This window comes from Erpetoichthys calabaricus, chromosome 8, assembly GCF_900747795.2.
Source record: "Erpetoichthys calabaricus chromosome 8, fErpCal1.3, whole genome shotgun sequence".
In the NCBI taxonomy this organism is placed as follows: Eukaryota; Metazoa; Chordata; class Cladistia; order Polypteriformes; family Polypteridae; genus Erpetoichthys; species Erpetoichthys calabaricus.
In genome coordinates, this window is record NC_041401.2 from 123685496 (window position 1) to 123710092 (window position 24597).

Below are 24597 nucleotides of genomic sequence, written 5' to 3' on the forward strand. Positions count from 1 at the left end.
GAAATAATTTTCAACAACTTCTGAGGGTGGGGACAAAACAAAACAAGACAGTTGTCCACAATTTGAAAACTTAAAATAAAACTATACCTACACACAAACCTTATAGATTATATGTAAATAAAACTTATTGTAAATGAGGAAAGGTGCAAAATAATAAAACCTCTTTCGGTGCACACTAGTCTTGCTTATTTTTTTGCAATTTGTTTTTATGTTTGCAGGCCCTCTTTTTCTTCTCTGCAGCCTCCATGTTCCTTTTACATCATTTACAGGCAACGAAAATGTTTGGTTTTCCTTACATTTCCTGCTTTATGCTATTCCTTATAGTTTTCTTGTATCCCAACAAATGATTAAGTTTGCAGAGCACACCAGTCAGCTTCTTCCCTAGGCTACAACAGCTCTTTGGACAGTCTCCTCTGTAGAGCAGTGATTTTTGACTTGAGGACCATTTTTAGTTTTGACAGATTCCTATTGGACCTTTACTATTTTCAAGCAGTTTCAACTGCAAACATTAGATTGAAGAGCAGGGTTGGGGGTTGGTGTTGTGTGCGTCTACATTAACAATAGATTGATCGAATGGCAGGAAAGTGGGCTCCCCATGGAGTTTCGAGAGTCTACATTTACTAACTTAAAACTGATCAAAGATCATTGGGTTGTAAGTTTCCGGATTTATTAATAGTGGAGAATGCCATGGACTGCCTTTATGCCTTGCCTGCTTTTCACAGACTGGCAGTTAGGAATGACTGTGCTAAAATACAAGCCTTGCCCAATTCTTGCCAGATTGGAAAATTTTTCTACAGACCACTGCTTGGGAAACACTGCCACAGAGGAGTCATCTCCTCTAAGAGCACTCTGATAGCCCTCCGACTGCTCATTTTAGGCATTCTGCTTACTCTTCTCTCCTATTGTAGCCTAGCCACCATTGCAGTACAAGAAGGCACAATGGACATATCTAGCGTCGTCTTCCCCAAGGCCCAGGCAAGCCATGCTGTCTTTCTAATGTAATCACACTGAAAAACTACATATATAGTAGGGCTCACGCCTTGTGTGATGTATGCCGAAGCAGGGCCTTTACCTTCTTCCCCTGCTTTCTCATTCGGCCAGATGTTTCTGTTTTAAGTGCTGAAATAAAACTGGATGTGCTGACACTTTAAAGTGCTATCGTCCTTTTCGAAAAACTTTGCTTTTTATGTTAGTTTGTTCAACATCCGATCATTCATATCCAAACCATTTCCAACAACTAATTTGACATTACAGCCTTTATTTGGAAAAAAAAGTAATTCTAATGAAAGGCATAGCTCATCACATTATTTGAATCAATGTGTTTTCACGCCGATTAAACTAGGACATTTGCTTATCACTTTAAAACATTATTCCAAATTAAATGATTTAATCGAAAAAAAATATCCACCCCTATACATCTCTGGAAAGTCCATTTGTCATAAATCACATCATGAACTTTACCCACGAGTTTATGATTAATCACACCTATGCTTTATTTAGTGTGTTTTGAAAAGATATATTTATATATCAGTGTTGCAACTAAAGCATTACTGCTCAAAGGCAATAGACAGTTTCAAAAGAGAGTACTGTTACTGTCATCACAACATAAGCATCAAAGCACCAAAGGTGAGGACTTAGTGCAAACAATATTTAGGTCATTTTATTACTACCTGTAGGGAAAGTCACAGAGGCCCGGAGCAAGAAGTGCATTTTATACACATGACTCTCTACAACCACCCCCACACACAAAATAAATAATAAACAAGTATAGAAATAAGGCTCATGCACCGCAGTACCCTTAGCCTGTTCAATTGAACAGCACCTATTAGGGCAAATAGATAAACAATTAAAAAATGTTGCTTACAGCAAATGACCAATAAGAAATTAATGCGAAATAAGCAAACTACTTGCCAAACAACAACTCCATCACTAAACAATTACAATACACTAACATTAATATGGGTAAAAAGGTCTGTGGTCAGACCATTTGCTTGGCCTATGTCTCCAAAGATTTTTTCTCACATCTCATAAATGTGTATGTTAGGTTAACTGGTGTCTATAAACTAATCTGGTGAAAGCATGTGTGAACTTCAGTGCTTCAAGGATAAACACAACTCACCCATGACCTTGATAGTGTGGAGGAGACAAAGCAAAGCAGAAAACCACCTTTCAACAAAAGACTATTACATGAACTTAACTACTGCATGCTCATGGACTGCAAAACATCCTACAGTCAGTATACTGAAACAGGTCTCATATTGAACAACCTTCTACTATAAAAATCAACAAACCTTTATATTACACAGCATTTTCCACAGACTATACAATTATACACACTTTACAAAGCATACAATAATACAGGTATAAAACAAAAGTGCAGAGGTCTTGCAACTTGGTTCCTTTACATGCACACAAAAAATATACTAACATAGCAAGTAATTTTCACCCCGTCCACTCAGAGGAAAATAAAAAGGGAACAAATACTGCATATGCCAGAATCAAACAAATACAGTGCATCCGGAAAGTATTCACAGTGCATTACTTTTTCCACATTTTGTTATGTTACAGCCTTATTCCAAAATGGATTAAATTCATTTTTTTCCTCAGAATTCTACACACAACACCCCATAATGACAATGTGAAAAACGTTTGAGATTTTTGCAAATTTATTAAAAATAAAAAAATTGAGAAAGCACATGTACATAAGTATTCACAGCCTTTGCCATGAAGCTCAAAATTGAGCTCAGGTGCATCCTGCTTCCCCTGATCATCCTTGAGATGTTTCTGCAGCTCAATTGATGTCCACCTGTGGTAAATTCAGTTGATTGGACATGATTTGGAAAGGCACACACCTGTCTATAGAAGGTCCCACAGTTGACAGTTCATGTCAGAGCACAAATCAAGCATGAAGTCAAAGGAATTGTCTGTAGACCTCCGAGACAGGATTATGTCGAGGCACAAATCTGGGGAAGGTTACAGAAAAATTTCTGCTGCTTTGAAGGTCCTAATGAGCACAGTGGCCTCCATCATCCGTAAGTGGAAAAAGTTCGAAACCACCAGGATTCTTCCTAGACCTGGCCGGCCATCTAAACTGAGCGATCAGGGGAGAAGGGCCTTAGTCAGGGAGGTGATCAAGAACCCGATGGTCACTCTGTCAGAGCTCCAGAGGTCCTCTGTGGAGAGAGGAGAACCTTCCAGAAGGACAATCATCTCTGCAGCAATCCACCAATCAGGCCTATATGGTAGAGTGGCCAGACGGAAGCCACTCCTTAGTAAAAGGCACAAGGCAGCCCGCCTGGAGTTTGCCAAAAGGCACCTGAAGGACTCTCAGACCATGAGAAAGAAAATTCTCTGGTCTGATGAGACAAAGATTGAATTCTTTGGTGTGAATGCCAGGCGTCACGTTTGGAGGAAACCAGGCACCGTTCATCACCAGGCCAATACCATCCCTACAGTGAAGCATGGTGGTGGCAGCATCATGCTGTGGGGATGTTTTTCAGCGACAGGAACTGGGAGACTAGTCAGGATAAAGGGAAAGATGACTGCAGCAATGTACAGAGACATCCTGGATGAAAACCTGCCCCAGAGCGCTCTTGACCTCAGACTGGGGTGACGGTTCATCTTTCAGCAGGACAACGACCCTAAGCACACAGCCAAGATATCAAAGGAGTGGCTTCAGGACAACTCTGTGAATGTCGTTGAGTGGCCCAGCCAGAGCCCTGACTTGAATTCGATTGAACATCTCTGAAGAGATCTTAAAATGGCTGTGCACCGACGTTTCCCATCCAACCTGATGGAGCTTGAGAGGTGCTGCAAAGAGGAATGGGCGAAACTTGCCAAGCATAGGTGTGCCAGGTTTGTGGCATCATATTCAAAAAAACTTCAGGCTGTAATTGCTGCCAAAGGTGCAATGACAAAGTATTGAGCAAAGGCTGTGAATACTTATGTACATGTGATTTCTCAGTTTTTTTATTTTTAATAGATTTGCAAAAACCTCAAGTAAACTTTTTTCACGTTGTCATTATGGGGTGTTGTGTGTAGAATTCTGAGGAAAAAAATGAATTTAATCCATTTTGGAATAAGGCTATAACATAACTAAATGTGGAAAAAGTGATGCGCTGTGAATACTTTCCAGATGCACTGTAAAACTTGCTTTTCTTGAACATGCTGCCTATTTAAAAGTGGTGAAACTTAGGGGTGGGCAACATTAAGTCTGTAATGTCACACTCATATTTGGTAGCACAGAGTTTATAAACTGAATAGTTCAAAAGACAATTATTTTGCTACTGATTGGTTAATGTCTTATAATTATTCAATATATGATCTTTTGGAGTATTAGCATATCCTCTATAACTGCATGAAACTAATCAATCCTAAAATATTTTTTTATTTAAAAGCTGCCACAAATGCAGAGCTGCTTACTTCAGATGTAAACCCTTGAATTTAGTAGTGTTTATTTTAAAAAATAAGAAATACATCAGCTCACAAGTCTGATCAACAAATGATATGCTGTGAAATACATTAGCAACTGTAAACCCTTATAAAGTGCATTTCACTATGAAGCTAAGCTAAAAATAAATTTCAACTATATAGTCTGTCATTTTGATCACAATTTATGCACTTCTTTAAATGACAAAAGAAGGCTCTGAAGGACTCGTACAAAGCTAAGACAGAAGACAAACTCACATAGAATACCATGAAAGATGTCTGGAATTGACTGGGCATAATTACTGGACTCAAGCTATCCAGGGCTAAGTTGCTAGAAAGGAATGTGGACAAAGCTAAAACCATGAACCAAACGATCTAATGGATTTTCCCTCCCACTACCACCTTCTTCCAATGACCCGTTATCCCCACATCCTACTACATCAATAGCTCCTAACAGGTCAAATGGAATGGCTGGTGGTGAGTCCACCTTGGACTATCAGTATGGGCTATCCATAACTTAAGACCAAGTAAAAAGACAACTGATGAAGCTTCACACTGGAAATGCTGTGGGACCAGATTGAGTCAGTCCTTGAGTTCTTAAGCCTTGTGGTGAACAATTTTGTGGTATCCTCTTAAGGTTCCAGAAAGTATCTCTGCTGTGGAAAACATTCTGCATTGTTCATCCTCCAAAGAAGAGAGTCACCACTTCAACCAATAACTATAGACCAGTGGCACTTAAATCTCACATCATAAAGACCCTTAGGAGTCTGCTTCTGGACTTCAGGAGTTCTCTTCTGGTGTTCCAACTGCAGTTTGCCTATTAGACATAAATTGGAGTGGAGGATGCAATTATCAATCTGCTCCACAAGGCTTATTCTCAGCTAGACAAAGTTGACAGGACTGTGAGGATTATGTATTTTGATCTCTCCAGTTTCTTCACTACCATCCAACCATCCCTGTTAAGGGTAAGCTCAGAGATATGTAGATGGATAAGCCTACAGTGTCCTGGATAATGGACTATCTGTTGGGCAGACCGCAGAGACTCAAGGACTGTGTTTCTGATACAGATTTGAGAAGGACAGATTAGTCTCCTTTTCTCTTTACTCTGTACACCTCAGACTATAAAAATAACAGCAAGTCATGTCACTTGCAGAAATTCTCAGATGATTCTGCCACTTATGAGGTATAATGACAATGGGGATGAGACAGAATACTGGAGTCAGGTGTATAACTTTGTTTCTTGGTGCAAAAAAAATCTTCTGCAACTATTGATTTTCGTCACACCAAAGAACCTCTACTGTATATCCAATCACAATTCTTGGGAGTGGATGTAGAGTTAGTTCTCTGCCACAAGTAATTGGGGGTTCACATCATTGACAAGATGGACTGGAAGAGCAGGCCCTTTTTCCTTAGGAAACTGTGTTAATGAGGGTAGTAACATTTTTTACATCTACCTCTCTGTGATGGCCAGTGCGATTTTCTACACCATGGTGTGCTGAGCTGATAACATTACTTCAGGCCCACCCAAAGATTCAACAAATTAATTAAAATGGGCAGGCTTGGTTATTGGACACACTGTGGACCCCCTGAAGATAGTAGCAAGAGAGAGAATTAAAACAGAACTGAGTGCCATTATGAACAACGATGTACACTGTCTCTCTGACACATTAACACAGATTACTTTCAGCAGAAAAGTGTCAGGAAATACTACTGGGGCTCTTTTATACCAATGGCAATACACCTGTGTAATGCATCACCAGGGGCCTCATGTATAAACGGTGCGTACGCACAGAAATGTTGCGTACGAACGTTTCTTCGCTCAAATCGCGATGTATAAAACCTAAACTTGGCGTAAAGCCACGCACATTTCCACGGTAACTCATACCTTGGCGTATGCAATTTATCCGCCCGGTTTTGCAGACTGGCGGCACCCAGCGTCAAAGCAGTGCTACTGTTCCTGTGTGAACACCCTTTCTTTCTTAGATCCACATTCCTGGTGCGGCTTTATAAATACACTGAAATTAACTGCATATTGTTTATTAGTGTAATGCATCTGATTGTAATTAACCTGTAGCAATATAATGGTCCAGGGAATAGCCATAGTATTCGAAATACCATAACTGCTTTAGCGTTGTAACTCTCACTGCATCTTCTTCTTCTTTCAGCTGCTCCCGTTAAGAGTTGTAACAGCAGATCATCTTTTTCCATATTACTCTCACTGCACCACTCGGAATATCTATATCACTGTATCTGAGTGGGAAATCACAGCAGCAGCTGATCAGAAAGAGAATTATCGGTACACAGCATGAAGCAGACGCTGTCTGAGCCACAGCAAAATGCTTTAGAGACTTCCCTATACGGACTTCGCGGTTTAGAAACAGTTTCATCCCAAGAACTATAAACACACTAAATCAGTCCATCAAGTGCTCCTTGTAGAACTGTTTGTACTTATAAGTACAATCACCTCACTGTAAACTTGGGATACAGTTATAATATTGCACAACCTGCGCCACTTTATAAAGCGCGTATTTACATATGATGACGGTATTCATTTTTAAGATGAAATGCAGCAAAATATGTTGATTATATTATACAGATAAAACTTTAACTTCATTTAAATAATCTGTATTGTTAATAATTAAACATGTGAGGACACGGTGCCGCAGCGCTACCTAGTTCAGTAATTGTTCCTGCATTGCATTGTATTCTTGCTGGCGCTGAAGCGACACTGGAAAGATAGACGGATATAATAATTAAACACGTACTACGAAGATATTTCAATGTTCCTTAAAAGTTATGAAGAATCGGCGTTCTAAACTTACAGATGGCTTCACGTCTATTACATAGCTGATTGTGTGGCGATTGATTTTTTGGAGAAAGAAAAGTAAGGGCAGGAATTGGAGGTTAGTATGTTTGAAAGAGACAGTACTGCTGTGATAAATTATTTCATTGAAGGTCGCGCATGGCGCAGCAAGCCTCTTGCGTGAGACATGAACAAGCACTGCGCCACCGTGTTCCCATGTTTAATAACATGCTTTCATTCCTGTCATCATGAAAAAGATATCACGTATACATCTCAGTATTTTAATTATTCAGAGAGCTGTAATTTCACGAATGTAATGGATTATGTGTCCTGTCGGAGAAAGAGAAAGTCCGTTTAAAAAGCAGGTAGTGATTCACACACATAGAGCACATAGAAGATCAAATACAGAACAAAGCATTTAACATGCCACTTTAGTTACAATGGGATTTGAGAAACTAGTAAATTAAACGATTTTTAAGATGAAGTTTATGATGTTCTACTTTAATGGCAAAATAAACCACGTGATTAAAGTGGAAATTTCGAGATTATAGTTGACATTTCATGCTTTTTTCCCCCCACTGTGTGCCTTTTTTTTTTTTTTGGTCTGAACCCTAATAAGCTTTCATATGACACTCGGACGGTGGGCTACGACTCGCCTTTTCATGGCGACTATGATATGTGATTTCTTTTTTATTTCGGGCACTGTGCGACTTTGTGAACTTGAGCCTTCAAGTTTCTCCGACACTCTGTCACTCGATCAACTTCCTTTTGTCGATTATACCACTGTTTAAACCAACAAATAGTACGTTTTTCCTTTGCCTCCACTTGGTATTCACTGAAATTCTTATATTTTCTCCCGTGCTTTTCCCATTGTCTTTTCACAGAAGGCTATTTATATCGATTTGCATATTCAAAGAGGCGTAATTCTGGGAGGAGTTGGGGCGGGACAGAAGGCGCATTACTTTTCACGCTGATCGGGATTTATGTAGTGGAAGAACGTGAAAGTTTGTGTACGTACAGATTCCTGCATCTGGATTTTTCTGTGCGTACGCACATTCCCGCTTTTGTGCTTACGCCATGTTATAGTGTGAGTTCTACGCACGCCATTATACATGAGGCCCCAGGACTGTGACTACCAAGTCTGAAACTTTTCTTTTTACATTGCCTTCCTTTTTATTCATCATGATATGTGTGTGTGTGTATGTATGTACATATTTATCTATTACTTATTTAAAGAGCATTTTTTAAAAAGACAAATTTACCCCTGGGGACAAAAAATTCTATCTATCCAACAAAGAGGATGTACCCATATCTGCTGCAGCATTTCACTCCAGGAAGAATTTCTAATGTCCCTTTCTCTTTATTCAGGGTTAGTCTCTGGGACTCGTGATAACATATCTAAATGAATGTGGACTTGCAAAACATTGTGACACAGAAACAGAACCAAAACTGACTGCTTAGCTGACATTTGCAATCAATTGTGACCTAATGATAAAGCCAATTATTACACAAAATTAAAAGTAGGCATTAGGATTCTATGGCACCAACAAAGTAACTTGGAAAGCTTTTAAAGAAAACAATTTAGAGATTTAATACAAGTTGTATGACACTTGATACAGTGACTTTGATGATGCACATTGTGTTAGCACATGTGTGGTACTAAAATTTTCACTTTGGTGTTGATACCAGTTTTCAGATCGCAGTGCTGGGACCAAAACATTCCCCTGTCAAATCTCAATCACACCAACTTAATAAGGGAGTGGGGAGGGTTTTGATCCCACTTGAAGTCTTGAGTGCATTGAAGTGCATATTTCCCAGGGTACTCTACTGAGTGTTGGGGGAAATGGATTTGAGTGGAAAGCTGAAATTTACTTCTGGTACTGCAAATCCCAAAATGCTTGTACCTTAATGTTTTAAATTTTGTCTTTCAGTACTTTTCCAGTTCTGGTATACAACATAACCCTATATGGGACAGATGAAAAATAAGTCTCCCAGAGGTAAATGTTCACAGGGTATCATTCTAAGTGGTAGTTCCCAGTGGATCAATTCATAGAATACAGTGGTCACCAATTTAACGAAAGTATGATGTAATGTTGACCTCTCACCTCATTTAATAATTTTTTTATTGATTTTATATTTGTTTTATGAACAGATTAAGAATTTAATTAATAACAATATCAATCTCAAAACACTGACTAAAAAGCCATGAGAACAAACATTACAAGTGGCAACTTTGGGTGGGAAGGGAAAAAGAAAAGAAAAAAAACTCCCAAAGCATGTGAACGCAGAATCAGGCATATGCCATAACATGTATAATGCTTACTTGTCACATTTAAACTTTTTTGTGTTGTATTAGTAAAGGGGCAGCATTGGTGGGCAATGATTGACACAGTATAGTACTGAAATAGTATATTACAAGGGGGCTTCGCTCCCTGCTCGCTTCACTCGCTTACCCCCGGTGTTTTGAACCTGTGCCCGCTGGGCAGCCGTAGTTTCAGACGCGCGTTGTAGGAGCTTGCGTTGTTTTGAACCCATGCTTGCCCTGCTTCTGCGGTTTGAGACGCGCGTTGTAGGCGTATATCTGTCAGTCGAGCTCGTTCGGTTTGAACCCGAGCCTGCTTTGCCTCCGCAGTTTCAGACGGTGGGTCGCGTTCGGCGTTTTGTATGATCCCAAGCAGCACATTATTCCTAACTTCACTCCGCAGTAGTGCCACGCACAATATGGCGGTGAAGCCTGCGCCTTCACTACGCATTAGTTCCACTCACAATATGGCGGCAACGCCTGCGCCTTCCGTATTATGTCGGGTTTTACCATGCTGTGTAGGCGCCTTTGCCTTTCGTACTTTCCCGCGCCTTCCGACGCGCAACGTAGGCGCCTGCACCTTCCGGGTCTGCCTCTGCTGTGTGGTGTGGACGTTTAACTGTCGTTGTTTCTGCCTTTACATTCTGTATCTCGCTGTGCATGTGTTTCGTGCCTAGGTTTTTTTTGAAGCTGTTGCATTCCAGTTTTCATCCTCTGTAACCTGCTCTCCATGTGTTTGTCCCCGTTCTTTAACCTCTTTATGACGTTTTACTTTGTTTCCTACTCTGTTTTTTATTTCTGACCTCGCTTTATCCTGCTTACGGCATGTCAGACGGTTCATAGTCTCTCCCGTTTCGCTCTGGGGCGGGGGGGCTTTACGAACATGCGCAGGCGCCACACAGTCTCTCCCGTTTCGCTCTGGGGCGGGGGGGCTGTGTGTGGCGCCTGCGCACGTTCGTAGTCTCTCCCATTTCACTCTGGGGAGGGGGGCTTTGTGTGGTGCCTGCGCACTATGTCTCCTGCGTCCACGGGCAGGTCCCTGCGTCCATATCCGGTTTACCATTCTCGGTTAGTAATATGGATAGATACACTGAGCAATGTTTTTCCTCCATTTTTCCACCATGAATAGGTCTGATAATTTGATGGTATAAATGAAATATTTCACTAGTACTTGCATTAAGAAAATGCATTCCAATAGAAGCACATCACAAAACTTAACAAGTAGACTGTTTACTTCATTTCGACAGATTTGGCACGGTTTTGAAAGATTTCTGTATCAGAAATGTTAGCCCTGTGTGATGTACAGCCAGCAGCTCAACCCAGCCGACACATCCAGGACGCTAGATGGCGACTTCCCTGCAGCATAGCGGTGCCCCGGATTTCTGCAGGGCACTATGGGATATGGAGTTCAGCTTCACAGCCCTGCTGGGTACCGTGGGTGCCGCTGCAGGGAGACATGGGGATTTCTGCTTCCCATATAGCCTGGAAGTACTCCCAGGTCATGGGGATGGAAGAACAGAAGCATTTCCGGGCTGAAGAAAGGTACAACTCTCCATCTGACCCAGAAGTGCTGACGAATCACATGGCCAGAAGGACAGAAGCACTTCCGGGTCAAGGACTATATAAAGAACTGGTGGAGACCCAGCAAGGGAGCCGGAGATGGGAGGGAGTGTGACAGATATTGAATTCAAATCAACTAAAATCACTCCAATTCAAAAGCTTTTGTGAAGACTTTGTGTGATCCCTTTCTGAATACTAAAGTTCACCTTCAAATCAGATGGAATGAAGTTCTGGAAGCAAAACAAAAGTAGGGAAATGTATATATATGGGCGGCACGGTGGTGCAGTGGTAGCGCTGCTGCCTCGCAGTTAGGAGACCCGGGTTCGCTTCCCGGGTCCTCCCTGCGTGGAGTTTGCATGTTCTCCCTGTGTCTGCATGGGTTTCCTCCAGGCGCTCCGGTTTCCTCCCACAGTCCAAAGACATACAGGTTAGGTGGATTGGCGATTCTAAATTGGCCCTGGTGTGTGCTTGGTGTGTGTGTGTGTCCATCCTGCGGTGGGTTGGCACCCTGCCCGGGATTGTTTCCTGCCTTGTGCACCGTGTTGGCTGGGATTGGCTCCAGCAGACCCCCCCATGACCTGTGTTCGGATTCAGCGGGTTAGAAAATGGATGGATGGATGGATGTGTGTGTGTATATATATATATATATATATATATATATATATATATATATACACACACACACACACATATACAGTCGCATTTCCAAAGTGAAAAAAAAAACATTTTTGGTAGATATTTAACTGAAGAAGAAAATGCTCAAAAGTCAGTGTTTAAATCTCTGTGCTTTCAAACCTGAAGGTTCACACAAATAAACTAATCACAAATGACACAAAGGTGACAGTCATTTGATCATAATTAAACAATTAGGTACTACTTGTGAGTCCTTTATCTCTCTTTCTTTGCATATAAAAGGTGCTCTTTGTAAATTGCAATAGTCTGCTGGAGAGTCACTGCAAAAATGAACACAAAGGAACACTCTGCTGATGTGAGAAACAAAAGTCACTGAAATGCATAAGGCATGAAATGTCTAAAAAAAATATTGAAGAGTTTGAATGTCCCGTTAAGCACTGTTGGAGCCATCATCAGAAAGTGGAAGGTTCATCACAGCACTCGGATTCTTACTAGAACAGGCCATCCCTCAAAGCCAAACATCAGAGCAAGACAACGACCAATAAGAGAGACTAGTAAAAATCAAACCGTCGCTTTCAGTGCTCTTTGGCAGAACCTGGAGTGAAAGTGCATGGGTCCAGAATTTCAAGAGCTATTGATTAAACAGGTCTCTATGGGAGAGAAGCAAGAAAGAAGACAAAGGTCTACATAAAAGCAAGTATGGCATTTGCTACACAGCATGAGAAAGACCCAGTTAATATGTGGGAAAATGTTTTATGGTCAGATGCGACCAAAATAGAACTTTATGGCCAGAAGTCAAAGAGGTATGTGTGGTATAAAACTAACACTGCCCATGCCTAAAGAAAAACTATATGGTGAAATATGGTGGTGGCAGCATCATGCTATGGGAAAGCTTTTCATGTGCTGGGACTGGGAATCTTTTCAGAGTTGAACGTACAATGGATGGACATAAACACCGCACAATATTACAGAAGTTGATCCAGTCTGCTATGAACCTATAGCTTGAGAGAAGATTAATCTTTCAACATGACAATGACCCTAAGCATAAAGCCAGAGAGACAGAAAGGTGAATATTCTGGAATGGCTAAGCAAAAGCTCTTATCCTAACCCTATTGAGAATCTGTGGCACTATTTGAAAACTGCTATCCAGAAATGACATCACACCAGCCTAGAGGATCTCTATAACTTACTCAAAGAAGAACGAGGAAGAATCATTTCTTAACAATATGCAAAACTGGTACATATTTACACCAGCCTAGAGGATCTCTATAACTTATTCAAAGAACGAGGAAGATTCATTTCTTAACAATTTGCAAAACTGGTACATATTTACCCCTAAATAACTATGGCTGTTATTGCAGCATATAAGTTCTCAACAAAGTATTAATGTGTAGGGCTTACATAGTTTCTCTTGTTCAGTTACATTTCTACAGAAAATGGTTTGATTTTGGAAATGTATTGATACAATGCAAGAGTTCACATTAAAAAATACTGAATGGATAAATATGTACAAATAATTAATAAAAAAGAAAGCTAAGCATCCTTCACTGCGATTAATTTACAAAAAATGCAAATGCAGCTTTAAGCATTGCTGAACAATTGACTAGTGCTAATCATATTTTCATTGTGGAAAATTACAAAAGTTTATGGCCCCTGCCTACTCCATGGCAAGCTAAATCTATGTAGTCTAAAGAATTTTACATTTTCCAATAACTATTACTGGTTGTCACTTTGACTAAAATCACACTGTCTCACCCTGTTAACATGTCAGATTATGTACCAGTTCATATATGGTATGTACTGTAATTTATTGATCTCAGTCATACCATGGAGACGGTCTAGACACTAAAAATCGATTTCCACTATTAACAGAAAATAATAAATAACTAGTATACATACAGTATATTATATATACAATACATCACATAATCAAATCTGAATTTGATTGTATTGATACTGAGTGTATTAAAACATTCTTTGGTTTGTTTTTTTTATTTTAACTCAAGTATCAGAATAATATTGCATTGCAGGGTCCCTGACAGCTCCACTATATTACACAAATGACAAGTTTAAATGGTACAGCTTAAGGAGTGAAAAAAGGCAACACAATCATAAGGTAAAGGATACCGCTATAACTTTCAACACAGTTTAGAAGAAAGAAATAGATGTGAGTGGCAGCTATTTTATTGTTGCCAACAAGCAGACAGAACGTTCTTACCGTTCCACTACGGGTTCGCTGCATGGGGTAGAGTTCAGGAGAAACACTCATCAACCCAGAGCTGCCAGCATAATTTTCTCCCCAGCTATACTGGTTAGGATCTGTTAGGTGAAGAAAAGCAGAAATGTCAAAAACTGGTGTTATTCCGAAAAACAAGATCCCAAATAGACTATGTAATATAATAATGATGTTTTTTATCAGTACAGCTAGATTCACCAACCACTGTAGATTCAGGACGAATTCAGAATGGGAATTCTCAAATGCAATGTCATTTTCAGTGTAATTAAACTTCTAAATCAAGCATTACGATCGTTTCTGAAATACACCATAACAAAAAGGTGCTTTTTGAATATATGGATGCAGAAATTAAGTGGCAAAGCATGAATCTCTAACTTACTGTCCTCCTCTGCTCCTTTTAAGAATGCCCCTATTGCTCCCAAATAACCTTCATGTCTCAGAAATAGTGCCTGCACCTCACCCTGCAAGACAGAAGAGACAGACATGTAGTTGTGGGTAAACAGGATTTGTCCTTTTGTTATAGTCTCCACTTCACTTGCAGTTGTATATATGGTTCTAAAACATGGAAATCTATCAAGGCTTATATATTGTCCAAAAGTCAACTATTCAAACTTCTAAGGGAAAGAAATAAATAGACAAAATGCTAACAGTGTGTTGTGTGACCCACATACCACAAAACGCTGAAGACAAAGTAACTGCAGGAAAAACAAACTACCTACTACAATGAAAATGGTATGAATTTTATGAATCAGATGTCCACCTATATACCCTTAAAGGCTAATAACAGCAGATTAAAAAGGTGTCCTTTAAAAAAAGCACAAGGTGAAGATGTAACTTCATCACAACTCAAAGCATTTCAAAACTCAAACTGAAGTTAAAATTTCCTCAATAAATAATTTTTAATTAGAATGCACTTCTCACAAAAATGTATAATTTGCATGATTACTAATAGAGACAAAAAAAACCCCACCTTAGACAAAAAGACCATTGTCTGTAACTCAACTTTGCCAGCCTTAATGGACAAACCTCGGTACAAATTATCAACCAAAATATTATTCAACTGTATAACCAAGAAACCAATAGCAAAATATTCACTCTTTCATTTGTAGCCCATTGTCAGTACTAGCACAATGCTCTCTTTGCATTAAACTCTGCCAGCATTTGACATTTGCTTAAATTTGTTATTTGCCTAGGGTGTGGACTGCAACAACGGGCAGGAAGCAGTCCCATTTTCTTTTGGGCAGGAAGCAGACCCCTCTCTGGTGAGTAAGGAAATACTTCCTTGAGCCTTGAAGTCCTAAACTAGCACTAAGATCCAGTCCTCCAAGCTGAAGCTTTGTACAAATGACTAAGTACAGTTTGGGAGAAGAAGCCATACTTCAAGAAGTGAATTTCACTTCTTCTATTAAGAGTAGTCATGTCTTTCCCTACAAAGGTAGGATATTATAAAGCTGTTTATCTGTGTTAAGTACCCAGTAAACAAACAGTTAAGAACTTGCTTTCTCATGTTGAAATTTTTACTGTTTTATAATTAACTAACTGTGTCAGGTAAACTTCTGGCTTTTACAAGTGTTTAACTTTTCACTAAACTTAATTTGAAAACTTAAAACCTAAAATGGCAGCGATTGTTCCAAAAGTGAAACAGTAAACAGAAAAGCTGGTAAAATCAAGAACATCCAGGAAACCTATAAATGAACAAAGAACAGCCAGCTACTTTCTGCAATTAATTTTTGTCTGTCTTGTCTGTCTTGCATCCCAGCTTTTATGTCAATATGTAAGCAGTTGTCCTACTTCTATAATTCTTGTGTGTATAAACAAATTGAATTAACCTGTTTCTTTAATATATAAGTGCGTATCAGTTACCTTTATTAAGTCTGGAAATAAAGTGGAAACCTTCCTAAATTGTCAACTTAACTGCATTGCCAAAAGAAAACAATGATAATTTGACTGTTTAACATCAATTAATCAAATACCTCTATCTTTCCAACATTTTCTATTCTTTACAGATTTAAGACAGAAACACTCTTTTGGACATTTTGAAGTAATTAAACAAAGATGAACACATGATGCGATTGCAAATTAGATTTGACTTTAATATAATCTTTGTTTTCTTTCTGTAATTTAATAATATTTTGATACTCACTAATTCAGGATTGTTAGTGGTTTGCTTATTGAAATCTGCCATAAATTAAAAATGAATGCAATGTGACTTTGAAAAAAAGAGAAACCAATTGTGTTAAAAACAATTTGCAATTCTACTACAGACCAAAATGCATGGAGTGGGTCTTGGACATCTTCATTTATTGATAAACTTGAAAAAGAAACTGTGTACAGTTGTGGTTCTGTGAGCAATGAATTTCAAAGTCATCTGAAAACATAAGTAATTTAGTCTTTTTCAAAATAAAGGTAATATGCAAGGAAAACTACCATGTTTCCACTGCTCAATACTAAAACTGGCTAAATGGATCTAGACAAATTGTGCACAAAGAAAGACACAGCAATGGAATCTAATTTTTGAGGAAATATTGCTAAAAGGCAATGTTTTTACCATTTTGATATTAGATTCAGTCATTGTAGTCTTATATTCTGCATTCATTTTATTCAAAACACAAATGGTTTAAATTTTATTTTGCACAGGTGAATTACTCTTCCTCAGTCATATGACAACTGTCCTCATTTAATTTAATGATATTGTATCTAGGGGTTGGCAATATTTCCAAAAAAAATCATATCACAATCCTTTTAACACAAAATCATGATCCACAATCTGAATTGCGATCTCTTTTTTCAATGTGGTAATAAAATTAACATAACAAACAAAAACAGAGTAACAAACAGCTAAAATTACAGGTAGAAAGGTAGATGATGAGGTAGAAACAGGTGAAGAATCAAATGTCCAGTACCTTCCATTTTAAATACAGGTACAAAAAAGCTTCACTATGCTATTAAACTCCAAGCACTTTAGTTACATATTTTAAACATGAAAGATTAAATTGACATTCTGTTTACATTAGATGTAATGATTTTCTGCTTACACAATCACAGGTTTTTGGCAAGGAAAATAAATTGATCCACTTTATGGGGTTTAAGAGCAGCTCTATGACTTGTGACAATACTGCCAAATGTGCTAAACACTCTTTCTGATGGTGCACTGGTGGCTGGGATACAAAGATACTTTTTTGCCAGGCATCCAGACTCAGGTACGTCTCAGATGTTTGACTGGACCATAAGTCACTCATCGTTGCAAAAAATGTGCAATTCTTTAAATCGCTTCACAACCCTCTGTTGGCAATGACTATACATATGCGGAATGGCCATATCAAAAAAATATTTGCAACTCGAAAGATCATATCGTGTGTCTAAAGCATGCATCAGTTTCTTAAAATCCATGTTGTCTACAGCTTTGAATGGTACCATATCCTATCCTTAGCTAGGTACAATTTGACAGCTTCAGTCACCTCTTTCCATCGTTTGCTGCTTTTATCATATTTTTTTGACTGCCCTAATGCGGTCAACGACAACTGTTTATGCTTTGCGATCATGCGAGATACAGATGAGTGGGGTTATACTGACCAGACTGAAACAGCCTTGGTATGTTTCTTCGGGTGTCTCTGTTTAAGATGATTAAATAGATTTGTGATATTGCTTCCCGAAGTGGCGACCATTGTAGGATAATTTTTACATATAATTTTGCTTTTTGCAGTATCTGACTGTGCACAGCCAAACCACTGCCACACTAATGACATTGAGTCCTTCTATGGCACAAGCTCCTCATCTGCCATGCTGCTTGCGCACTACGAACTGTTTTCAACTTCTTCACAGAAGAAAGCCGTGGTGGGGACAAGTGATATAATTTGGCCAATCACAATGGGAAATCATTCTGTTGGTCTGTGGACTTGACACGGATCCATCAGTATCGAGTATTAAAAGAATATAAAAGATCATGATCTGTACGATCATTTGGAAACTTTCTTAATCCAATTCAGGGTCACAGCAAGAGGGTGAGCAAGGTCTAGGCACAAGTAGGCACAAGCCAGGAAACAGCCATGAACAATCAAAACATAAAGTCAAAGTATAATCAAAGCAACTAACATTAGATTTTTACTCCCTTTTTGACATACATGGTTCACTCCCCATTAGCAGTCCTCCTAAGTAGAAGCCATGGATAAACAAATGAGTAAGGTATAAAGGTGGCTGGAAACAAAATTAAAAGTACAGGGTAACAGTGGTACTGAGAACGAGACAAAAAATAGACGCATCCAAAATGAACAAAATCACTCTAAGATGACAAAGTTAAAAAGAATAAAGAAGCAGAAGAGCAAATGGTCAAAAATACAAAGTAAATTGGCGAATCACAAAACAATTTTCTCAGCATTTGCTTTTCTAAAGTTTATGGTAATTTGGTTGTAGTGCTCCTTTACACGTGTAATTATGGTAGTTGAGCTACTGCATGTCATTTTTTTGCTGGGAACTTCCCATAAACAGACAGCAGTAAGGCAGAATTACGACCGAGAGAATATTTGAATATTAGCCTTTACATTAAAGAAAGTGGAGAAATAAACTGAAAAAAAAAAAAGAATCAGGGGAGTCGTCCTGTGCAATTAGACAAATGGGAAAAAACTTACTTGAATTAATTCAGATCTTTTTTTATTTTTGTCCTTTAATTAAATCAGATACTGCTTGTCTGAGTTTGGATGGTGAACAAGCTTGTGTTAAGTACAGCGGCTCACATTTTCAATTACAAGAAGAAGAAATAAGGAAGAATCTGAAGTTGCTGCTTAGTAAACAATAGGATTGTTAGCGTAACAGCAAAATTTGTCTATTTTACTTAAACTTGTTAAGCATGTTAGCTTTGCATCTTCTTGATAAACATCTTATGAACATTTGATAGATGTGTGGCTTTTTTATAAGTTTTGTAGTGTTTATTATTTGTTTGAGTGTATCTTACAGCAAAGGTTTTGGTAAGAAACAAGTACTGCATACAGTGCATCTGGAAAGTATTCACAGCGCATCACTTTTTCCACATTTTCTTATGTTATAGCCTTATTCCAAAATGGATTAAATTCATTTTTTTCCTCTGAATTCTACACACAACACCCCATAATGACAACATGAAAAAGTTTACTTGAGATTTTTGGAAATTTATTAAAAATAAAAAAATGGAGAAAGCACATGTACATAAGTATTCACAGCCTTTGCCATGAAGCTCAAAATTGAGCTCAGGTGCATCCTGTTTCCCCTGATCATCCTTGAGATGTTTCTGCAGCTTAATTGGAGTCCACCTGTGGTAAATTCAGTTGATTGGACATGATTTGGAAAGGCACACACCTGTCTATATAAGGTCCCACAGTTGACAGTTTATGTCAGAGCACAAACCAAGGATTGTCTCGATTCACAAATCTGGGGAAGGTTACAGAAAAATGTCTGCTGCTTTGAAGGTCCCAATGAGCACACTCTTTGGTGTGAATGCCAGGCGTCACGTTTGGAGGAAACCAGGCACCGTTCATCACCAGGCCAATACATAGATAAATCTGTGCTGGTGCATAAATTGCCTGTGTCCGTGATTTTTCAATACTATATTACAACAGACGAAATCCACTATTACAAAATGCTTCTGACATCTAGAGGTCAGCTCTCAACACTAAATGCATTACTGAAAGAAGGACATCTACTAAAACTTCACCATACCTTGGCATTAGATTTGCAAATTAAAAATTCTCATAATAAAATTTACTTTACAATTCATTAATCAATACATTTTAAATGTGTTAGAAATCAACTCACTTATTAAAAATGTTTAATAGACTCAAAAATCATTGCAGGTGAGACAATTCCATTAATAGTATCTCCTTGTTTCCCCTGAGTGCCAAATATTAGATATCAAATGACAATGTTTTACCTTAGTGAAAAAATTTATGCTGTACGTGATGGTGTGCATCGTCACTGGGTGTCCCCGGATGAAGAAGCCCCCAAAATATACTCTGCTCAGGTTGTGCAGCTTGGCATACAGGCAAGCAAGCTGGCCGATGTCATTACTGATCATATGCAGCAGACTCTTGGCCATGTCTGCCTTGGAGAACTCTAATAAAAAAGCAGGGGGTTGTATTAGTGCAAAACAGTTTTTCTTTGCTCTCAGTTCTTTTAATATTTCAGCAAACCTTAAAGCATTTCGCAGGGGGGAAACAAAAGACAAAAAGGAATGATCAATATCACTACTAGAACTTTCTGATGAGACAATTTAAACAGATTTCTACTTCTATCTTTATTGTGAGCACTTTCAACTTAGATTAAGATTTGCTTTAAGGAAGGAGAAAAATATACTTTTTAAAATTATTTCCCTACCTCTGTCTTCTGTGGCTGACTTGCCAAAACTGCTAGCAATGAGGTCACCTGTTAAGCCAAGACAGCTATATCCACCACCATAGATGTCTTTCACCAGCATATCAACACTGGCATGCTGCCCCCGGGAGGCTAGCTGTAGAAGCTCATCAAACCTCTGCCAACACAAGGAAAATTAGAAAAATGCACCACAAAAACATGCTGGCATGCACAGCAAGCCCTCCGGAGGAGATGCTTTACCTTAGTATTTGTGAGTAAAGCTCCAAGTCCCCAAAAAGTGCCTCCCCCAATTGAGCTTCCTCCAATTCGTTCAAATTTGTCTTCCGATTCAACCTGCATAATTAAAATCACAAATATACTCTATTAGTCTTCAAAAGCATTCTATTAGCCCTTTCACAAATTGTGTTATCAATCACAGGCTCAAAGGAAGTTTAAGATCATCGTTTTTGCTTTATGCGTTCAGTACAATGACTGTTACTGAAAATTCTGTATTGGCTTGATAAATCAAAATACAATAAATATGCAATAAATTAGACGTTCAATGCTTTATTCAATTTAATTCAAACCTGACCACTGTGGTACAGTGGGTCCATGGCTTAGGAAAAGGTGACAGTTTTAATAAAAAGATAATTGGCTGGTTCACTCTCCATGGGTGTGCGTGCTCACACAGCTACGGGGGGGTTGGTGGAGTAATTGGGGCGAGACGCACCTGTACATGAGGGTGTGGTCTGTCTCAATTGCTTCATCGGCTTCCTGCGATTTAGACGCTGTACCCTCGGAGCAATATAAGAAAGAGCTGGCACGAGAAAAGGGGAAAATCAGAGAATAGAATAGAATAGGGAGGATCAGAAAGAAAACAAATGAACAATACACGATCAGAGAAGGAAGTTAACAGATGGGAGAGAATGCAGGAGGTGGAGAGAGCCGGTGCAAGTGAGCAAAGATAGGTAGCTGGAAGGAAGTCCCTGGAGGGAGCATGCGGCTAACGCTCAGGGGCTGATGGCCACTCCAGCTGAGCGACCTGGAAGCTTGAGTGACTGATGTGGGCTGCTCAATTGGAGTGACTCGGTGGTAAGAGGCAGCATGACTACAAGGGAATTTGGAGGCTCAGCGAGGCATCCTGCAGGGGAGCCATGGACTGCAGGGACGTGAGCCTAGCAGTGAGAGTCACAGGTTATAGGATGGTGTCCTTTCAGAAGCCAGAGACAGCTACACAGACCCAAGCCTAGGAGTAGTGCTGAAGGTGGGCTGAACTGCTGGTTAGGCGCCTCCTTGCCTGCAAGAGCCCATGTTAGGGTTACACCAAGGAAACGTCCGTTTTTAAAGGAGTGCACCAGGACTCATGTTTTTATAGACAGTTTCCCTGCCACGTTTTTAACCTCGTTATATAGGATTATTTATTAGATTGTTTTAACCTCTACCAGCACTTTATTTGATCGGATTATTTATAATAGAACATTTTAGCACTGTATTTTGGATCCCCGTTTTGATTTTTGAAGATTTTAATAAAAGCACTTGGCACCTTTATGCACCTACCCCTTGCTTTCTGTGTGAGTTTCCTCATCTGCTGGCGCATCCCTCGGGTACGTTATCGGCAGTACCTGTTTCAAGAGGCTCCCTCGAAGCACCTGGTAGCATGGGTCAAACACACACCCCTATCCATTCTTGGCAGGAAGAAATCTGACATTTTCTGAGATAAGCATGTCATATCAGATGACACCTCAAGCAATTTTCAGCAGATTTTTATTTAAATTTTTTACTTTATTGTGTTACCTGGTATATGGCTTGTATGGCACGTTTGGTTCAACTCCTGTTGTTTCAAAGTACTTTATAAATAAACATGAAATTAAAATGAATTTTCATTTGTATCCTTCATTTACATAATCTTATCAAGTTGGAGGCAGACAGCAACTCACTCCGCCTAGTCTGTAGCTTGCCCCGACAAACACAAACATATTTAGTATTTAGTTATAGGGACAGACTTGTGCACATGCAACCAACTAATGGTCAGCCAGATGTACAGTGTATATAATGCAATTGCAAGCAATAAGGAACGCTAATGTTTTGGAACACAAAATCAGAAGACAGGCTCATCTGGCTGATGTCTCGTCTTTTAGGTGCCACAACAAAATGGAAAAAAGAACAGATAAGGCAGCTGAACTCAACACCAGTTACCCCTTCTTACAGCCCATTTTTTTCTTATAATTCTCTTTTGTTTATTGTTATTTCTGCAGTGAAGATTGAAGCTTTGGCATAATATGTGCTACATTTTTTCCATCAATATAATTCTATGGCTGAGTTACTAAGAGATTTTCTCAAGGTATAGATTAAGTCAGTTTTGACGACTGACAATAAGCTCTCACTAACTTAATAATTCTTACGCAGCACATAAATACTAACTACCGGGGCATATGCATATTTCTCTAGGCTGAAGCTAAACCTACCTGCAAATTTCCTCATTAACACCTACCTTTACAATGGACACTCCAGAACCAATATTAACAAGAAGATAAGGAAAAATGTCTGGTTGTGTAGTTTGAAAACGAAATTCAGGATCTGCATGCTTCACATATACAAAGGCCTCATGGGGTATATTCTTTAAAACAAAGTTGCATCCTTTGATGAGACAGGACATTTCATCCTCTTTGTCAACTCTGCATGACAGAAGAAGGGTGAAGAATGATAGCAAACATCATCATACACTGTCATTATCAACAGGCTGATATAACCAGAATAAGTCATGCATGCTGTTTCAAATAAAAAAAAGTTTACAGAAAGCCTATACAATGAATTTTACTTGCCATGTCTTCATAAGCGAGTTAGATATACTCCACACATTAATTATTTTCTAAACTCTAAAAAGTGCAGCAAACAGTTTTTTCATGTTGAACTCCAGTCCCAAATTAACTTGGATTCAATGCCCTGCTTCAAAAGTTTAAGTTACATTGGTCCAAATATCTACCAGTTTTACTAATGTTAGCCTAAATGAAGATTATGCTTTGGTTAAAACTTTATGCATGACTGTATTAAGTTACAGATCACAGAAACTTGTCTAGTTGGTGTTTCAGAAGTATTCTGTAAAAGTGACTACTTACTTCAGCCGAAGCTTCTTTTCAATAAGATCTTTGAATTTATATGCCCCGCCCCCAGTAGCCTTGATGACCTTCGTTTCCGTATTGACAAGATGGTCTTTAATGAAATCCAAACAGGTTTCAATATAGGCATTCTCAAATTTAATAAAATGTAGACGAGCTGTTACTTCTTCTTGTACTGAAATTTCATATAGGGGCTCATCGACAGCTTCCTGGACAGGACATTTATTTAAAAAAAAAAAAAAAAAAAGATTGTAAAAATAAGACTTATCAAATGACCATATCATCAATACATTTATGAAATAATATTAAGATGTCTCAGCCATCAACTGTTCCTGGAGAAATGGCACTTTTAGATAACACATTAAAGAGAGTAAGAATAATCACAGCAACACAGTACTTTAAAGTAGGGCTGAACAATGTGATAAATAGGAAATGTGCCCACCTACTGAACTGTAGTGCTCTGAAACCCTGTAGAGAACTAGCCCTTCTCAGCTGTGAATGCACTAAAGGTGTACAGTGCATCCGGAAAGTATTCACAGTGCATCACTTTTTCCACATTTTGTTATGTTACAGCCTTATTCCAAAATGGATTAAATTCATTTTTTTTCCTCAGAATTCTACACACAACACCCCATAATGACAACGTGAAAAAAGTTTACTTGAGATTTTTGCAAATTTATTAAAAATAAAAAAATTGAGACACCACATGTACATAAGTATTCACAGCCTTTGCCATGAAGCTCAAAATTGAGCTCAGGTGCATCCTGTTTCCCCTGATCATCCTTGAGATGTTTCTGCAGCTTAACTGGAATCCACCTGTGGTAAATTCAGTTGGTTGGACATGATTAGGAAAGGCACACACCTGTCTATATACAGTGGTGTGAAAAACTATTTGCCCCCTTCCGGATTTCTTATTCTTTTGCATGTTTGTCACACAAAATGTTTCTGATCATCAAACACATTTAACCATTAGTCAAATATAACACAAGTAAACACAAAATGCAGTTTTTCAATGATGGTTTTTATTATTTAGGGAGAAAAAAAATCCAAACCTACATGGCCCTGTGTGAAAAAGTAATTGCCCCCTTGTTAAAAAATAACCTAACTGTGGTGTATCACACCTGAGTTCAATTTCCGTAGCCACCCCCAGGCCTGATTACTGCCACACCTGTTTCAATCAAGAAATCACTTAAATAGGAGC

The 24597-nt window shown here is 38.8% G+C and overlaps 1 protein-coding gene across 2 annotated transcripts in view; it reads right to left on the minus strand.

Annotated features, from left to right (window-relative positions):
* The window catches only part of pank4 (pantothenate kinase 4 (inactive)), a 130168-nt gene that overhangs the window by 85509 nt on the left and 20062 nt on the right, over positions 1–24597 (minus strand). The window contains exons 3-9 of one of the 2 annotated variants that reach the window (XM_028807423.2): positions 23397–23605; positions 22772–22955; positions 20542–20634; positions 20305–20458; positions 19862–20043; positions 14342–14423; positions 13945–14045 (exon numbers count right to left, since the gene is read on the minus strand). In XM_028807423.2, coding sequence (XP_028663256.1) covers positions 13945–14045; positions 14342–14423; positions 19862–20043; positions 20305–20458; positions 20542–20634; positions 22772–22955; positions 23397–23605 — 1005 coding nt within the window. Of the gene's footprint in view, positions 1–13944; positions 14049–14341; positions 14424–19861; positions 20044–20304; positions 20459–20541; positions 20635–22771; positions 22956–23396; positions 23606–24597 lie in introns of both variants that reach the window. The other variant, XM_028807422.2, reaches the window with a different exon arrangement.